The sequence below is a fragment of the Eutrema salsugineum genome, unplaced genomic scaffold (assembly GCF_000478725.1).
Source record: "Eutrema salsugineum unplaced genomic scaffold, Eutsalg1_0 scaffold_4, whole genome shotgun sequence".
Taxonomy (NCBI): Eukaryota; Viridiplantae; Streptophyta; class Magnoliopsida; order Brassicales; family Brassicaceae; genus Eutrema; species Eutrema salsugineum.
The window spans coordinates 11200268-11212623 of NW_006256686.1; the positions used below are offsets into that span (position 1 = coordinate 11200268).

A 12356-nucleotide genomic window follows, 5' to 3' on the forward strand; every position below is an offset into this window, starting at 1 on the left:
CGAACACCCACATGGTGCCGTGGTAAAACCACATATCAAAAGCCGGGGCCAGTCCCGCAGTTAAATTTCTAAGTCACCAAGAACAATAAGCCGAGCTCATCTCGCATACTTAGGTTCGACTTAGAAAAACCTTGAACTCGTTTCGTGCGCTTACAAGAGTTTGAGTAAATTCACTCTTCCAGTACAACACGATTCACTTGGGTTCCCCAGGCCGAGCTCTAATGCTCGCACAATAAGCCGAACTCCTCAGATTCGCACCGTAAGCCGAGTTCACAACACTCGCAAATGTAAGCCGAATTATCGCAATTCGCTACCGAAAGATAAAATTATGTTCAAAACGTCATCTGCTAAATACCGATCTACTACTTGAGAAAACGTTAAGAAAAGATACTACCGCAAAAGAACAAAAAAAGGAACATATCATAAAACCTTCCCAAAGGCAAATAAGTTCAAAAACCCACCGAAGGTTCAGAAATGAACAAAATATTACATATAACCCATGAAAGGGCAAATGAGTTTGAGTCAAAGAAGAAAAAGAAAAGACTAAGCAGTCTTTGAAGTAGCAGCTTGATCAGCGTTAAGCATATCCTCATTCGAACCGAACTACTCGCCCCTCGCAGGATCCTGTGCGCTTTGGGTCACATTCACGACCGGAATATCATCCTCTTCTGTGAACGGAGACATCCGCTTGTCTTCTTCCATCAGAACACAGGCGTTGATTGAACGGAAGTCTTCCAGAGCCTTAGCGTGCTTCGCCTCGATGTCAGCGACCATCTCAGGCGGGACTTCGTACAGACCTTTCTTCTTCAGTTGTTTGATGAAGCCGAGAACTCCGGTGAGCTGGTTGACCACTAAGTACGACTTACAAGCTCGATCTGCATCATCCAAACTTCGGATAACCTTCTCCAAGCGTTCACAAGCCGTCGCGTGAACGCTCCTTGCTCGACCTTTCCAATGGGCCACCAAGCCTTGCAGCCGTTCCTTGTCCTTTTCGAATTCCCGAGAAAGCAAGGTCTGAGCTTCGGTCAGCTCGGCTCTAACCGCTTTTAGCTCCGAACTCTCCTGCTTCAGCAGTTCAACAGCAGTGTGGAGAGAGTCGTTGATCTGAAGTTCGGTGGTGAGACGTTCTTCCGCCTTAGAGATCCTTTCCTCTAGCTCGGCGACTCTTACCTGCTCATCGTACAGCGCAACCTCATACGCTGCGACCAAATTGTTGGTCTGGCTAGCGAGCTGTGCCAAAAGGAAAGTGTGAATTAGAACTCATACTTAGGAAAGTAGTAAAATAAAAGAATGGAATCAGAAAAGTACCACGGCAGTGGTACGAGCAATCCCTTTGTATAGATTAGGGAACCGGAGCTCGGAGATCGCCGGGAGACTCGGGACGTCAGAGGAGATCTTGTGGTAAAGATCGGCGCAAGCGTCGACGTTCTCCTCAAAAGGACCCTCTTCATCGTAATCGAAACACACCTTAGTCCTTTTGGCTGGCTCTGGCTCCGGAGAGTCTTCAGCATGCTCCCTGTCTTGCCTCTTCCGGGAGTTGGAGGCTTCAGGCTGATCCTGAGGAATCGCGAGATCCGACATTGCAGCCGTCAAAGGATCAAGCTCGGCGGCGGTATCTGGCGCAAGAGAAGACCCTTCAATTCTCTTTATTTCTTTGAGGATTTCTTCCTCTTCAGCTTCTTCTGACCAGCCTGGTCAGGTGAGTTCGCAGCAGGTGGCAGTTCTTCGGGCTGCTCGTTCGTCCCTTCAGTGGCAGGGATAGAAGCCGGATCTGCAACATTCGGTTCCTCCTCGTCGAATAAGGTGGGGATCTCATCAAGTGAAAGCATCCTTGCGGTCCGTGTTCGTTTGGCTCGCGACTTCGGCGCCTTTCGTCTTGGAGCAGCTCGGGGCTTGTTAGCTCGAGCCTTTCGCTTCAGCGGCTTCGGTTCCTGAACGGAGGCAGCAAAGAAAATGTATGAAGGGAGAGTTCGGGACAAATTCAAAATAGAACATAAAAGGGAACTCAATAATCAAACCTGCTTTTTTAGCTCGGCGCTGAAGAATCTCTTCCCAAACTTCAGGCCAACGGCGTTTACCGGCTTCGCTAAAAGCTGCTTCGAATTTAGAGGTGAGTCCGGAGTTGAGAATAATGCTCGGGAGATGACTACCTGCAAAGATGAACCGTAAAGGAGTTAGAGGAATACAAAATCGAAAATCAACAAAGTACAAGATCATCTTCTACCGATCGGAATCTTCCACTCCGATTGAGTTGGGATGTCAGAGTTGCTGACGGTGAGATCGTTCATCTCGAGGTAAAAGTACTGAGACTCCCAGTCATTGAATTTACTGGGCTTAACTCCAGTAACGATGTTCTTCCTCGGTTTGGCGTTCGCTGCGAAGAACCACTCCTTGGACTTGTGGATGTTAACTGAGAAGAGGTCTTCAAAAAGTCGACTGGTTGGGATTTCGCCGAGCTCGTCGCATAGAGTAACGAACCCTACATAGTTCGTTATCGAGGCCGGCATCACATGCGTGAGAGCTACGCCGCGCCGGTTACAGTACCCAAGAAGACGGGAAGGGATTGGAAGCGAGAGCCCGCACTGCGTGAAATAGGTCAAGTAGACGCAGAGGAAGCCTTTGGGGACGTCCCACGGCTGATCTCCAGCTTCTGGAATTATAAAGATGACTTGGTCCGAGAGCCCGTTTTCTTCGAGTACAGCCTGAACAGCACCCGGAGAAACAGAAGAAGACGAGACGTTGTTGGGACGAACGATCCTTCGTCTTGGAAGTGGTGGTGAAGCATGGTCCACTGCTTCGAGGTTGTCCTCGGCAACTTCTGCTTCAGTGGCGTTCTCCTCCCGATTCTCTTCCTCGGGTTCCTCGACCTCCTCGATCTCATGGTCAATACCGCCAATGTTCGGCCCAGTCCGAGCCCCCGTTTCGCGAGTCTCTGTAGTCAGTTGCTCGGTAGCTTTGACTCGAGGTCTAGCACGGCTGCTGCTCGCATCAACCGACCTAGAGTTCTTGCGAACTAGCTGCGGGGGATTGCTCTCTCTTTGAGAAGAATCTGATGAATGAGGATGTGAAGAGGAAGAGCTCGGCTCCGAAGGTTCACGGCGATCTTCCGGAAGGATCTGATTAGAAGAAGAATTGATCGAAGAAGAGTTCGAAGACATGTTGAGTTCGAAGAAATGAAGTCGAAAGAGGATCTGGAGAAAGTGAAGAACAGCTTGAAGATCGATCGGAAAAGATTGAAGATCGATCGGAGAATTTGAAGATCGATCGGAAAGTTTGAAGATCGATCGAAAAAGTCAAGAAATTGCGACGGCGGGAGTTGAAGAAACGAGAGAGAACTACAAACAAAAACTAGAGAGAGAAACAAAATCTAGAGAGAAGGGAAAGCAGCGTACCTTATATATGCTTGAGCGAGAATAATGAATGCGAGAAGGAGAAATTCCCTTATAAACAGTGGGAATCGTGGATCCTCGATTTTCGCAAAAACCCAGAATTCACGTGCTTCATTGAAGACAGGGTGCGAAACGTCCAGGAATGCGAATCGATTTCAGTTACCGAGCTCGGTTTGTGATCTACTCTTAAGTTTAAAACAAATAAGTTCGACTAAATCCACTTCCTTTCATCGAACTGAGGGGAGGGCTAACTGTTGGAGGTGAAAACCGCACCCCAGTTTTCTCCGGTACAAACCAAGATCGGCGTAATGTAAGTCCGGTTCACGAAGGAATGTACCGGGGAAACTGGGCTGAATAAGATCTTAGGCCGAACGCAGCCCATTAAGCCTAGGTCGGCGTGAAACTTCTCGAAGGAACCGAGAAGTTTCCCAAGTTTGGTCGTGAATAGGAAAGTTTTCTATTGGAAAAAGGAAACTACTACAAGAAAAGGCAAAGGACCGAGAGAAAAGGAAATTCCTCTCGGTCCCATATCGCTAAAAATGCACTCGATGACCGAGTCAGAGAATATATATAAAGGGAGATGGATCGACACCAGAGAACACAAGATATTCCAGAGAAGACTTAGAGACTGAGAACTCATCACGCTAGATTCTTGGTTTCATAAAATCTTAGTTCGTTATTATCTGCTTAACTACCGAACTCAGTTGTATTCTTTCGATTCGATCTAATAAAACCCGAATTTACCGATCTAAAGTACTGTTTTGCCCCTTGTCGATATTCACATATCAACAACCACCTACAGAAAAGGTAGAAATATAGTATGCTAATCAAATCCAAACTTACGTTACCGTTTTTGCCGAACATACAGAGAGCTATTAAGAAGGAATATAGACTTTTGAAACAAATCTGTCAAGAAAAAAAATTTAGAAACAAATGAAGAATGTTAAGAAAATAAAGAAATGATGATGACCAATATGGAAGATAGGTTCTTGTTCGATGCTTGTAGTCACTTTACAAATTAAATATGAGTATCAGCTATGAATGATTTAACAGGGAGAAAATAAGATTAAAGTAAACAGAAATCAAACCTTTGTATCCGAAGAGACAATCTTGGTTAGCTTGGCGTAACTGATATCACGTATTTCATATTAAAGTTGTTAAGAGATTACAAAAAAATTGGTGTTACAATTTTCAATATATATGCTTTGATGCTTACTTCATCCCATTTTGGTTTGCTGCAGCTACTTCACCGCCTTTGTCTCCATCGCTGAGTGCGTTCACCTCTTAGTTTGGTCGAATTCGAAACCTTCTTGTTCATCCGGAACGCCAACCTTCGATCCCTATTGACAGTATCGGGACTGCGAGTCGATGCTTCTTCATAACTGCACAGAACAAATAACTTGATGCCGATACATGAAAGCAAAATAATAGAAATTCAATATATATGGGTAATGGGTTAGCGCTGATTTCAAAACCCCTAAATCTAAGAAAAAGTGAAGAATAAGGACAATATCACTACGTCGGCTGGAGGTCATTAAACAATTGAATTCATAGGTTTAAAAATGAGAGACTGATATTATATATAGGAGATGAGATCAAAGGTTTAAACCGAAGAGAATGGCACTGTGGAAGACCATCAGGTTTAGAGTTTATTAGAGTTGGAACTCTGTTTTAAAAACGATTTTGTGGCATAATGTATCAGAGTTTAGAGTTTATTAAGGAGGAAAGGAAGAGCCGAAGAGACATTCCATGAGATATGTTTGCCCTTGATTGGGCTGACGTAGACTGTCAAAAAGTTTAACGTGGGAATTTATATAAAGGGAAGTATTTGTACTTAATGTGACCACGTGTCTATTTGAAATCAAGCTAAAAACTGCTGATGTGGACACAATCAGAAACCCCAAACTTGTGCTTTTATATAGTATAGATTTTAAATAAAAAAAATGCTAAGAACCAATTTAACTATTTAAGGACTCTCCATAAACATGTCCTTAGAAAGCTTTGTAATGTTAGTTTGAGGATTTTTTTTTTTTTTTGGTAGGCATGATAGTTTGAGGATTAATGAATAAGAAGTTGAGCCAAAAAAAAATAATAATAATAAGAAAACTCCAGAAAAAAAACGTAAGTACACGGTGACAAGTTTCTCCAATATAACCAACCACACGAAGGTGTCTTCTAAACCTTCCTCTAGAAACTTCTCGTTGATCGAAACCCAACCCTAATCCACGAAGCAAACTCTTGTGATTTGAGAATAACCTCGTAAAGCTATTGGAGATGGCGGAACACTTAGCGTCGATTTTCGGGACGGAGAAGGACCGCGTGAATTGCCCGTTCTACTTCAAAATCGGCGCTTGCCGTCACGGAGACCGATGCTCGCGCCTCCACACCAAGCCCAGCATCAGCCCCACGCTCCTCCTCTCGAACATGTACCAGCGTCCCGATATGATCACCCCTGGGGTTGATGTCCATGGCAACCCGATCGATCCCCGTAAGATGCAGCAGCATTTCGAGGTCAGATTTATTCGCGAATCTGTTCTTTTTCGTTTGTTTCCCTTGCTTTAGGGGATCAAATTTGGGAATAACTTATGCGATTTGGGTTTACTGTTTTGAATTTCTGAGATTTGCTGCGAAGAGATTGTTTAGTTCAAATGTTCCTGAAGATTGTGAATCACGGGTTTTATGTAATTTATTTGAGTTTCTTCTTATATCCAGTTAAAAGGATTTGGGAATTATTGATACGATTTAGGGTTATTGTTTTGAGATTTGCTGCGAAGAGATTGTTTAGTTAATAAGCTTGTAATGGAATATGTTCCTGAAGATTGTGATTAATGGGTTTTATGTAATCAAATTTTTGTTAGCGACCATGTATTCTTCTGTAGTTCTTGTTAATGATTATGAATGAATGATTCCACTTATGATATGCCATTTTTTCAGTATCCTGAAATAATGTAGTGAATTTTTCAGGACTTCTATGAGGATCTTTTCGAGGAGCTGAACAAATATGGCGAGATTGAGAGTCTGAACATTTGTGACAATATTTCTGACCACTTGGTTAGTATTTTCGAGATACTTTTGCAAAACATTCTCTCATTGATTCCTTCCTGTATGTTAATCACAAGAATATTTATCTTCTTGTGTAGGTTGGTAATGTGTACGTGCAGTTCCGAGAAGAAGAGCAAGCAGGAAAAGCACTTCAGAATCTTCGCGGAAGATACTATGCAGGTTGTTTACAGCTAAAGTGTTTCTCTTGTGTATAAGTTTTCTTCGCTTTCAAGCCTACATGCTTTGTGAGGCCTTAAGTCTTACTTTTTAACACATTTGGAAACACAGGTCGCCCAATCATTGTTGACTTCTCCCCTGTCACCGACTTCCGCGAAGCTACTTGCCGACAGTACGAGGAGGAGATTTGCAAACGTGGTGGGTACTGCAACTTTATGCACCTTAAAAGCATTAGCAGGTCAAATGTTTTCCCTTTGCCATGTATTGTTCATATTAGCAGATCCGACTAGAAACCACCTGACCCTCTTGTCCATCAACTTAACTTTAAAGGGATTTGAGGAGGCAGTTATATGGAAGGTACAATAACAGGCATAGCCGTAGCAGAAGTAGGAGCCCATACAGACATCGTAGTCACGAAGAGCGCTCTAGTGGAAGGCATAGCCGCAGTAGAAGGTATGATGATGATGATGATGAAAGCCGGATCAGGAGCAGAAGATACAGGAGCATTAGTCCTCGCCACAGGAGAGGGAGGAGTAGGACAAGAAGCAGAAGTCCCGGTGGAAGGAGACAGAGAAGTCCTGTTAGGGAAGGGAGTGAGGAAAGACGTGCCAAGATTGAGAAATGGAATAAGGAGAAAGAAGAGCAGGAAAATGCAAGTAGGAAGAGTGAAGGGGGTGATAACAATTGCAGCGATGGGTACATGAGGAAGGACCACTATCATCAGGAGCCGTCCTCTCAACAAGAAGGCTATTGATACCACCAATTACCTTTGGTCAGTGAAAGTTTTCCTTTACCCCTTTTCCATCTTTATAGGTAGTTTTCAGTTAGGTATTGCAACATTTAAATAAACATAGCTCACAGCCATTTTCCGCTGTGCAGGTTGCAGGGTCAGATATCTGATTGAAATTCAGTTAGCTCACATTCATTGATTCGTGCTTGATGACTTTTCGCTTGAGATTTATGCATGTTAGTAGCCATGATGACACTATAGCCTTGCATGTGCATGCTTACTTGCCCTCCATTGACATGAACTACCATAACCTTCACGTTTGCATTTGTGAGTCAGTTTTTCCAAATTGTTTTCTACTTATCTACAATCTTAAAGCTGCGAAGTTTCTGATACAAACCCAGTTTTGCATTTAGGAAGATAGCATTTTCCTTAAGTTAGGCCAGTTTTTTAGTCTGTTGTGATGTTGATTGAATATTTTTCGAGTCCTAGAATATATCATTGCGTGTTTTGGGTCTGTTTGGTTTTGAATTCTATATACTGCGTGTAGTACTTTGTTTGTTACAGTCAGGGAAATATGACAAGTGCACTCTGGGGATTAAGCAAATGCAACCAAAAATTTTCTTCTCTGTTGGTTCTGGTCATCTAATCTCCAACTCCATTTTCTTCCCAACTCTTTGGCTTTGTTTCTCTTTTGTGATGATGATGCTTACGGTTTGTGAAGAGTTTTGCAGGTTCAGGTATGGACTTGTAGGGTGATGGTGCGAAAAAGGTTTTGTTAACAATCTGCAGATTTGTTTTACAGGTTTGGTGGTGGCTGGAAGATTTGTGCTTTAACAGATTGCAGATGTGAGGAACGTTGGATTCAGAATATTTTCTCTTCATTTCTTGGTTTTGAGTTTTCAGACTTTTTTGTAGACTTCTCTTGTTTGGAGTTTTATTGTGTGCTTTGTCTAAACTGATATATTACCAGCCGTTTCAAAGACAAATCAAACTGTGCTGATTTGAATTAAACCATTAGTTGTCTTTTCCGATGCATTAATTTTTTCCGACCAACTCAGTATCGTAATAGAGATATTGGAAAGTAGTAGAATTTTTCTTATACAAAAGTTTAATAATTTTTCATGGAGAAAGTGAATCATCTTACCAATTTCTAGTTGCTTTGGCCATTGTGTTGGATCCATGACCTTAATTGTCCGATTTCGAATTTGTCAATCGAGATATCCGAAGTTTCATAACAGATAAGATTTTGTATATTAATAGTTTTGTTTAGCTCTCTAGTTTGTAGAATTTACAATTATATTAATAGTTTTGTCTAGCTCTCTAGTTTGTAGAATTTACAATTATATTTTCGTAGCCGTCTTTTCCTCTTCCGCACTCGGAAATTCCCCTGTCACTTATTCACAAAGGACACATATACCGGCTGAGAAAACCTTTTAATCGATGTCACTTATTCACAAAGGACACATACGGCTAAGAAAACCTTTTAATCGATGTATTCTTTCCTCTAGGTCGACCTTTGATGAATTGTTGATGGTGGAATATTTAGTAGGTACACGAATTATATTCACTCAGCGATTTCAAGTCAAGGGGTCTCTTCATTCTGACCTCAGTTGTTATTCTTTGTTGTTTTATTTTAAATTTAACAGTTGTGAACTTTTGCGCGATGGCAACAACGAAGGAAAATGTCAATCCCGGAGGCAGAGAAAAACGAAAAGGAAGTAACATGAAATATATTTGTTAAACGTGTGATCAAGATCGAAAGTGTGACCAAAATAAATCTGATGGTCGCTTGGTCGGCGAAGTGGTAGACAACCACAGAAGATTGTTTTGTTAGCTTGTGACTCTAGTTATTATGGTGTGTTGGACTCTATGAGAAGAACGGGACAAATATCTACTGGAATTATCTAATCGCCGGTTAATACAGGACATGAAATATTGTAAGTGACCAACTTCAGTTTGCGATAGCTGAATGTTTTAGAAAATGGCCCTCTGGTAGTTCCTAGGCTTCATGGCTTCACTCCTCTTGAACTAAAAACGCGTAGATCAGCCAAGACTTGCAACACTGTGAGTCTATAATTGAATGCTCATATGCGGATGTTCGGAAACTTATGTGCATGATCTCAAGTACATTGATTATATTATTTGTAGAAAACATATATAATATTCATAGAAGTTCATGGTTATGTTTTATATAATGTAGTCTGCACAAATCTGCATAAGTTCAAAAAGTTCTTTGAGAAAAGATGGAAACATATAGGAATTCATGTCATCTTTCAAAATCCCACCGGAATCTAAATGATCTGTAACATATACTGTATTTTAGAGTATGATTACAGGCACACTTTCGACCAAAATCGGTACAAACCAAAATCGGCATAATTAAATCTGATCTGTTTCAAACAAATTTAAGATTTTATGCTACTAATCTAAAATAGGCCCTATAATATAAAATTTTTGAAATTTTTTATATCCTGAGCTAATAAAAACAGTTGTCATATATATGAGTAAGAGGTGAGTAAAGAACCGTTAGATAATTAATTTAATAATTTTCATAAATAAACAATGATTATTATGTAACACTAAACACTTCAACCATGAAAAATATATAAAAAAAAAATTTCGAAAACCAAATATATACGTCACAACTCACTTAAAAATTAATAATGAGAAAAAAACTAATTATGATAAAAAAGAGTGATGGCTTATTGAGAAAAAAACTAATTATGACAAAAAAAGAGTGATGGCTTTCTCATACTTTCCTTCTGAAAAGCTACAAGTGACTACGCTGATAATACATTTGTGGGGACAATGGCCAAAACCGACTCAAAGTATATTTAAATGTTCATGTTTAGTTTTTTAAAAAACTTTTCTTTAATTTCTTTATTTAAACATCACTATTATTTTTTTATTTATCTTTTACTTTTATCTTTTAGAATTATGAATTGATTATATATTTATTTATATTTTTTATATTATATGTTAAAATTATTGTAAATGAATAATATATAACAAAAAATATGATACATAGAAATAAATATTCAATTTTCTTTTATAATTATTGTGATGAAATAGTACAACGTTTTAGATCCTAAATGATCTTTATCAAATATATATATATATATATATATAGATTTTTTTTTTGACTTGAGCGTTTTCATTCGTGTTTTGATATTCGAAATAGTGTTAAGGTCTATTAAGAAATTAAGTGAATAAACTTTTTAGTTACACTAATTTAGAAGGATAATCAAATAATAAAAATCTATATATAATTTTTTTTAATGAAACTTCAAATAACATAATACTACAATAAATAAAAAATCTACTCCAAGTTGTTCCTTTCCTATATAGTAGAATTTAGAAAATATAAATAAAACAATCAAATACTATTTTAATTATTATTTTATTTTAATTAATTAGTAAATCAAATAAACAGATTGGATTATTGGTTCGATTTTGAACTCACCACAAGAAAAACATCATTTTACAACGGCCGAAATGGTCGTTATTTCATCGTAATAGGGCTATTACGACGAATTACCAACGATTTCGAAATCGTCGTAAAGTCATCGTCGTAATAGACAAATCGTCGTAAAACCGTCGTATAATATACGACGGTTTCGTTTCGTCGTAACATCGAGGGAAACAAAATCGTCGTAAATGCGTCGTACAGTTTACGACGAGTTTACATCGAATTGCGTCGACTTGGTCTTCGCCTGGACCGTCGTTAAGTGGTCGTTAATGGTCGACGTAAGATCGTCTAAAATGTACGACGCATAAATCGTCGTAAATCAATCATAAAGTATTTAATCATTTCGTCGTAAAATCGTCGTAAAGAACGGACGTATAATCGTCGTATTTGTCGTCGTACATTTTAGTCGTAAATTCGTCGTAATATTTACGACGAATGTACGACGGTTTTAATAAAGCTATTACGACGATTATACGACGTTTAATATAATTGAAAATTAAAAAAAAAAAATTCAAATTAAAATTTAAATTAAAAAAAATTTAAATTTATTAAAATTTGAAATTAAAATTAATTGTAATTTACATAAAAACCCTACAGCTCTAAATCTAAACCTAAATCTAAATCGTCGATCCCGTCATCGGCCTCCTCCCCATCGTCCTGGACGTGTTCCTTGCCGGGTCTTCGGTTTGATGCTTCCGCCGGCGCCTGATCTCCGGCCCTAGGAGGCTCAACCCCGAGAGATCGGAACATCTCCTCATCCGTCTGCACCGGCGGTTGCGTCCTAGTGGCGAACCGACAACCCCATCAGCCCGCAGCTTGTCCAACTGCGCCATGAGCACCGGGTTGTCGGCTCCCATGATCTCGAAGAGACCGTAGAGCTGGTCGATCCTCGTCTCGTAACGGGTCCGCACTCTGATCCATCTCCTGGCGGATAACCGAATCCGGGACCCGGACGTGACCAAACGCCGTAGCTCTCGGGGTATCACGGATGGACCCCATCCCTAATACCCGCTCCTTTTTCTTTGGGGCAACCTACAAATATTTAAAAACATTATGGTTAGAAATTCAATTTAAAACTAAAGTTACATTAATTAATTAAATATAGTAATTAAATTTACCTCTTTGAAGATCTGGTCCATCTCCGCCACCGTCAGCGCTGGGGTCGATTGGACCGAGCTACCTCCCAGAGACGTTTGACGCGCCTGCTGAGTCAGCTGCGTCTGTCGCTCCTCGATCGCCGCACAGGCGGCGTTGTAGATCTCCTCCGCCCGAGGATCCGTGAATTCGCCGTTACGCTTTTTATGCGTCTTGGCGAAAACCTTCGTCATCGGAGGAAGTTCTCCTCTGTTAGCTTCGACCAACAAAATCAAAATGAAAAAATTAATTAGTATCGAGAAATAAAAGTTAATTATTTGAAAACAAAAAAATTAATAATTTTAATTTACTTACCATCATAAGCCGTCTTCCGGCAAAAGGAATCTGGCCGGAAGTGTGCGGGACGTTCTTCCGATTTCCCGCATCGTCAGTAGCGTTCCTGAAAAATATTTTC

The 12356-nt window shown here is 40.2% G+C and overlaps 2 protein-coding genes across 4 annotated transcripts; one reads left to right on the forward strand and one right to left on the reverse strand.

Annotated features, from left to right (window-relative positions):
- Positions 1 to 603: 603 nt before the first annotated feature.
- Positions 604 to 3158, reverse strand: LOC112084521 (meiosis-specific protein ASY2-like). Its single transcript, XM_024153670.1, has 5 exons — positions 2274 to 3158; positions 2019 to 2150; positions 1688 to 1931; positions 1309 to 1616; positions 604 to 1230 (listed from the first exon to the last, which is right to left on the reverse strand). The coding sequence occupies exons 1-5, from the start codon at positions 3156 to 3158 to the stop codon at positions 604 to 606; spliced, it is 2196 nt and encodes a 731-aa protein (XP_024009438.1).
- A 2366-nt stretch (positions 3159 to 5524) lies between these two features.
- LOC18013654 (splicing factor U2af small subunit B) lies at positions 5525 to 8349 on the forward strand. Of its 3 annotated transcripts, none has more exons than XM_024153799.1 (6): positions 5525 to 5900; positions 6354 to 6440; positions 6530 to 6611; positions 6720 to 6846; positions 6939 to 7380; positions 7488 to 8349. In XM_024153799.1, exons 1-5 carry the CDS (start codon positions 5664 to 5666, stop codon positions 7360 to 7362), a joined length of 957 nt encoding a protein of 318 aa, XP_024009567.1. In that variant the 5' UTR covers positions 5525 to 5663; the 3' UTR covers positions 7363 to 7380; positions 7488 to 8349. The 3 variants fall into 3 exon arrangements, with proteins under 3 accessions (XP_024009567.1, XP_024009569.1, XP_006419102.1); XM_024153801.1 differs by having other exon boundaries at positions 8141 to 8349; XM_006419039.2 differs by having other exon boundaries at positions 6939 to 8349.
- The last annotated feature ends 4007 nt before the right edge of the window (positions 8350 to 12356 follow it).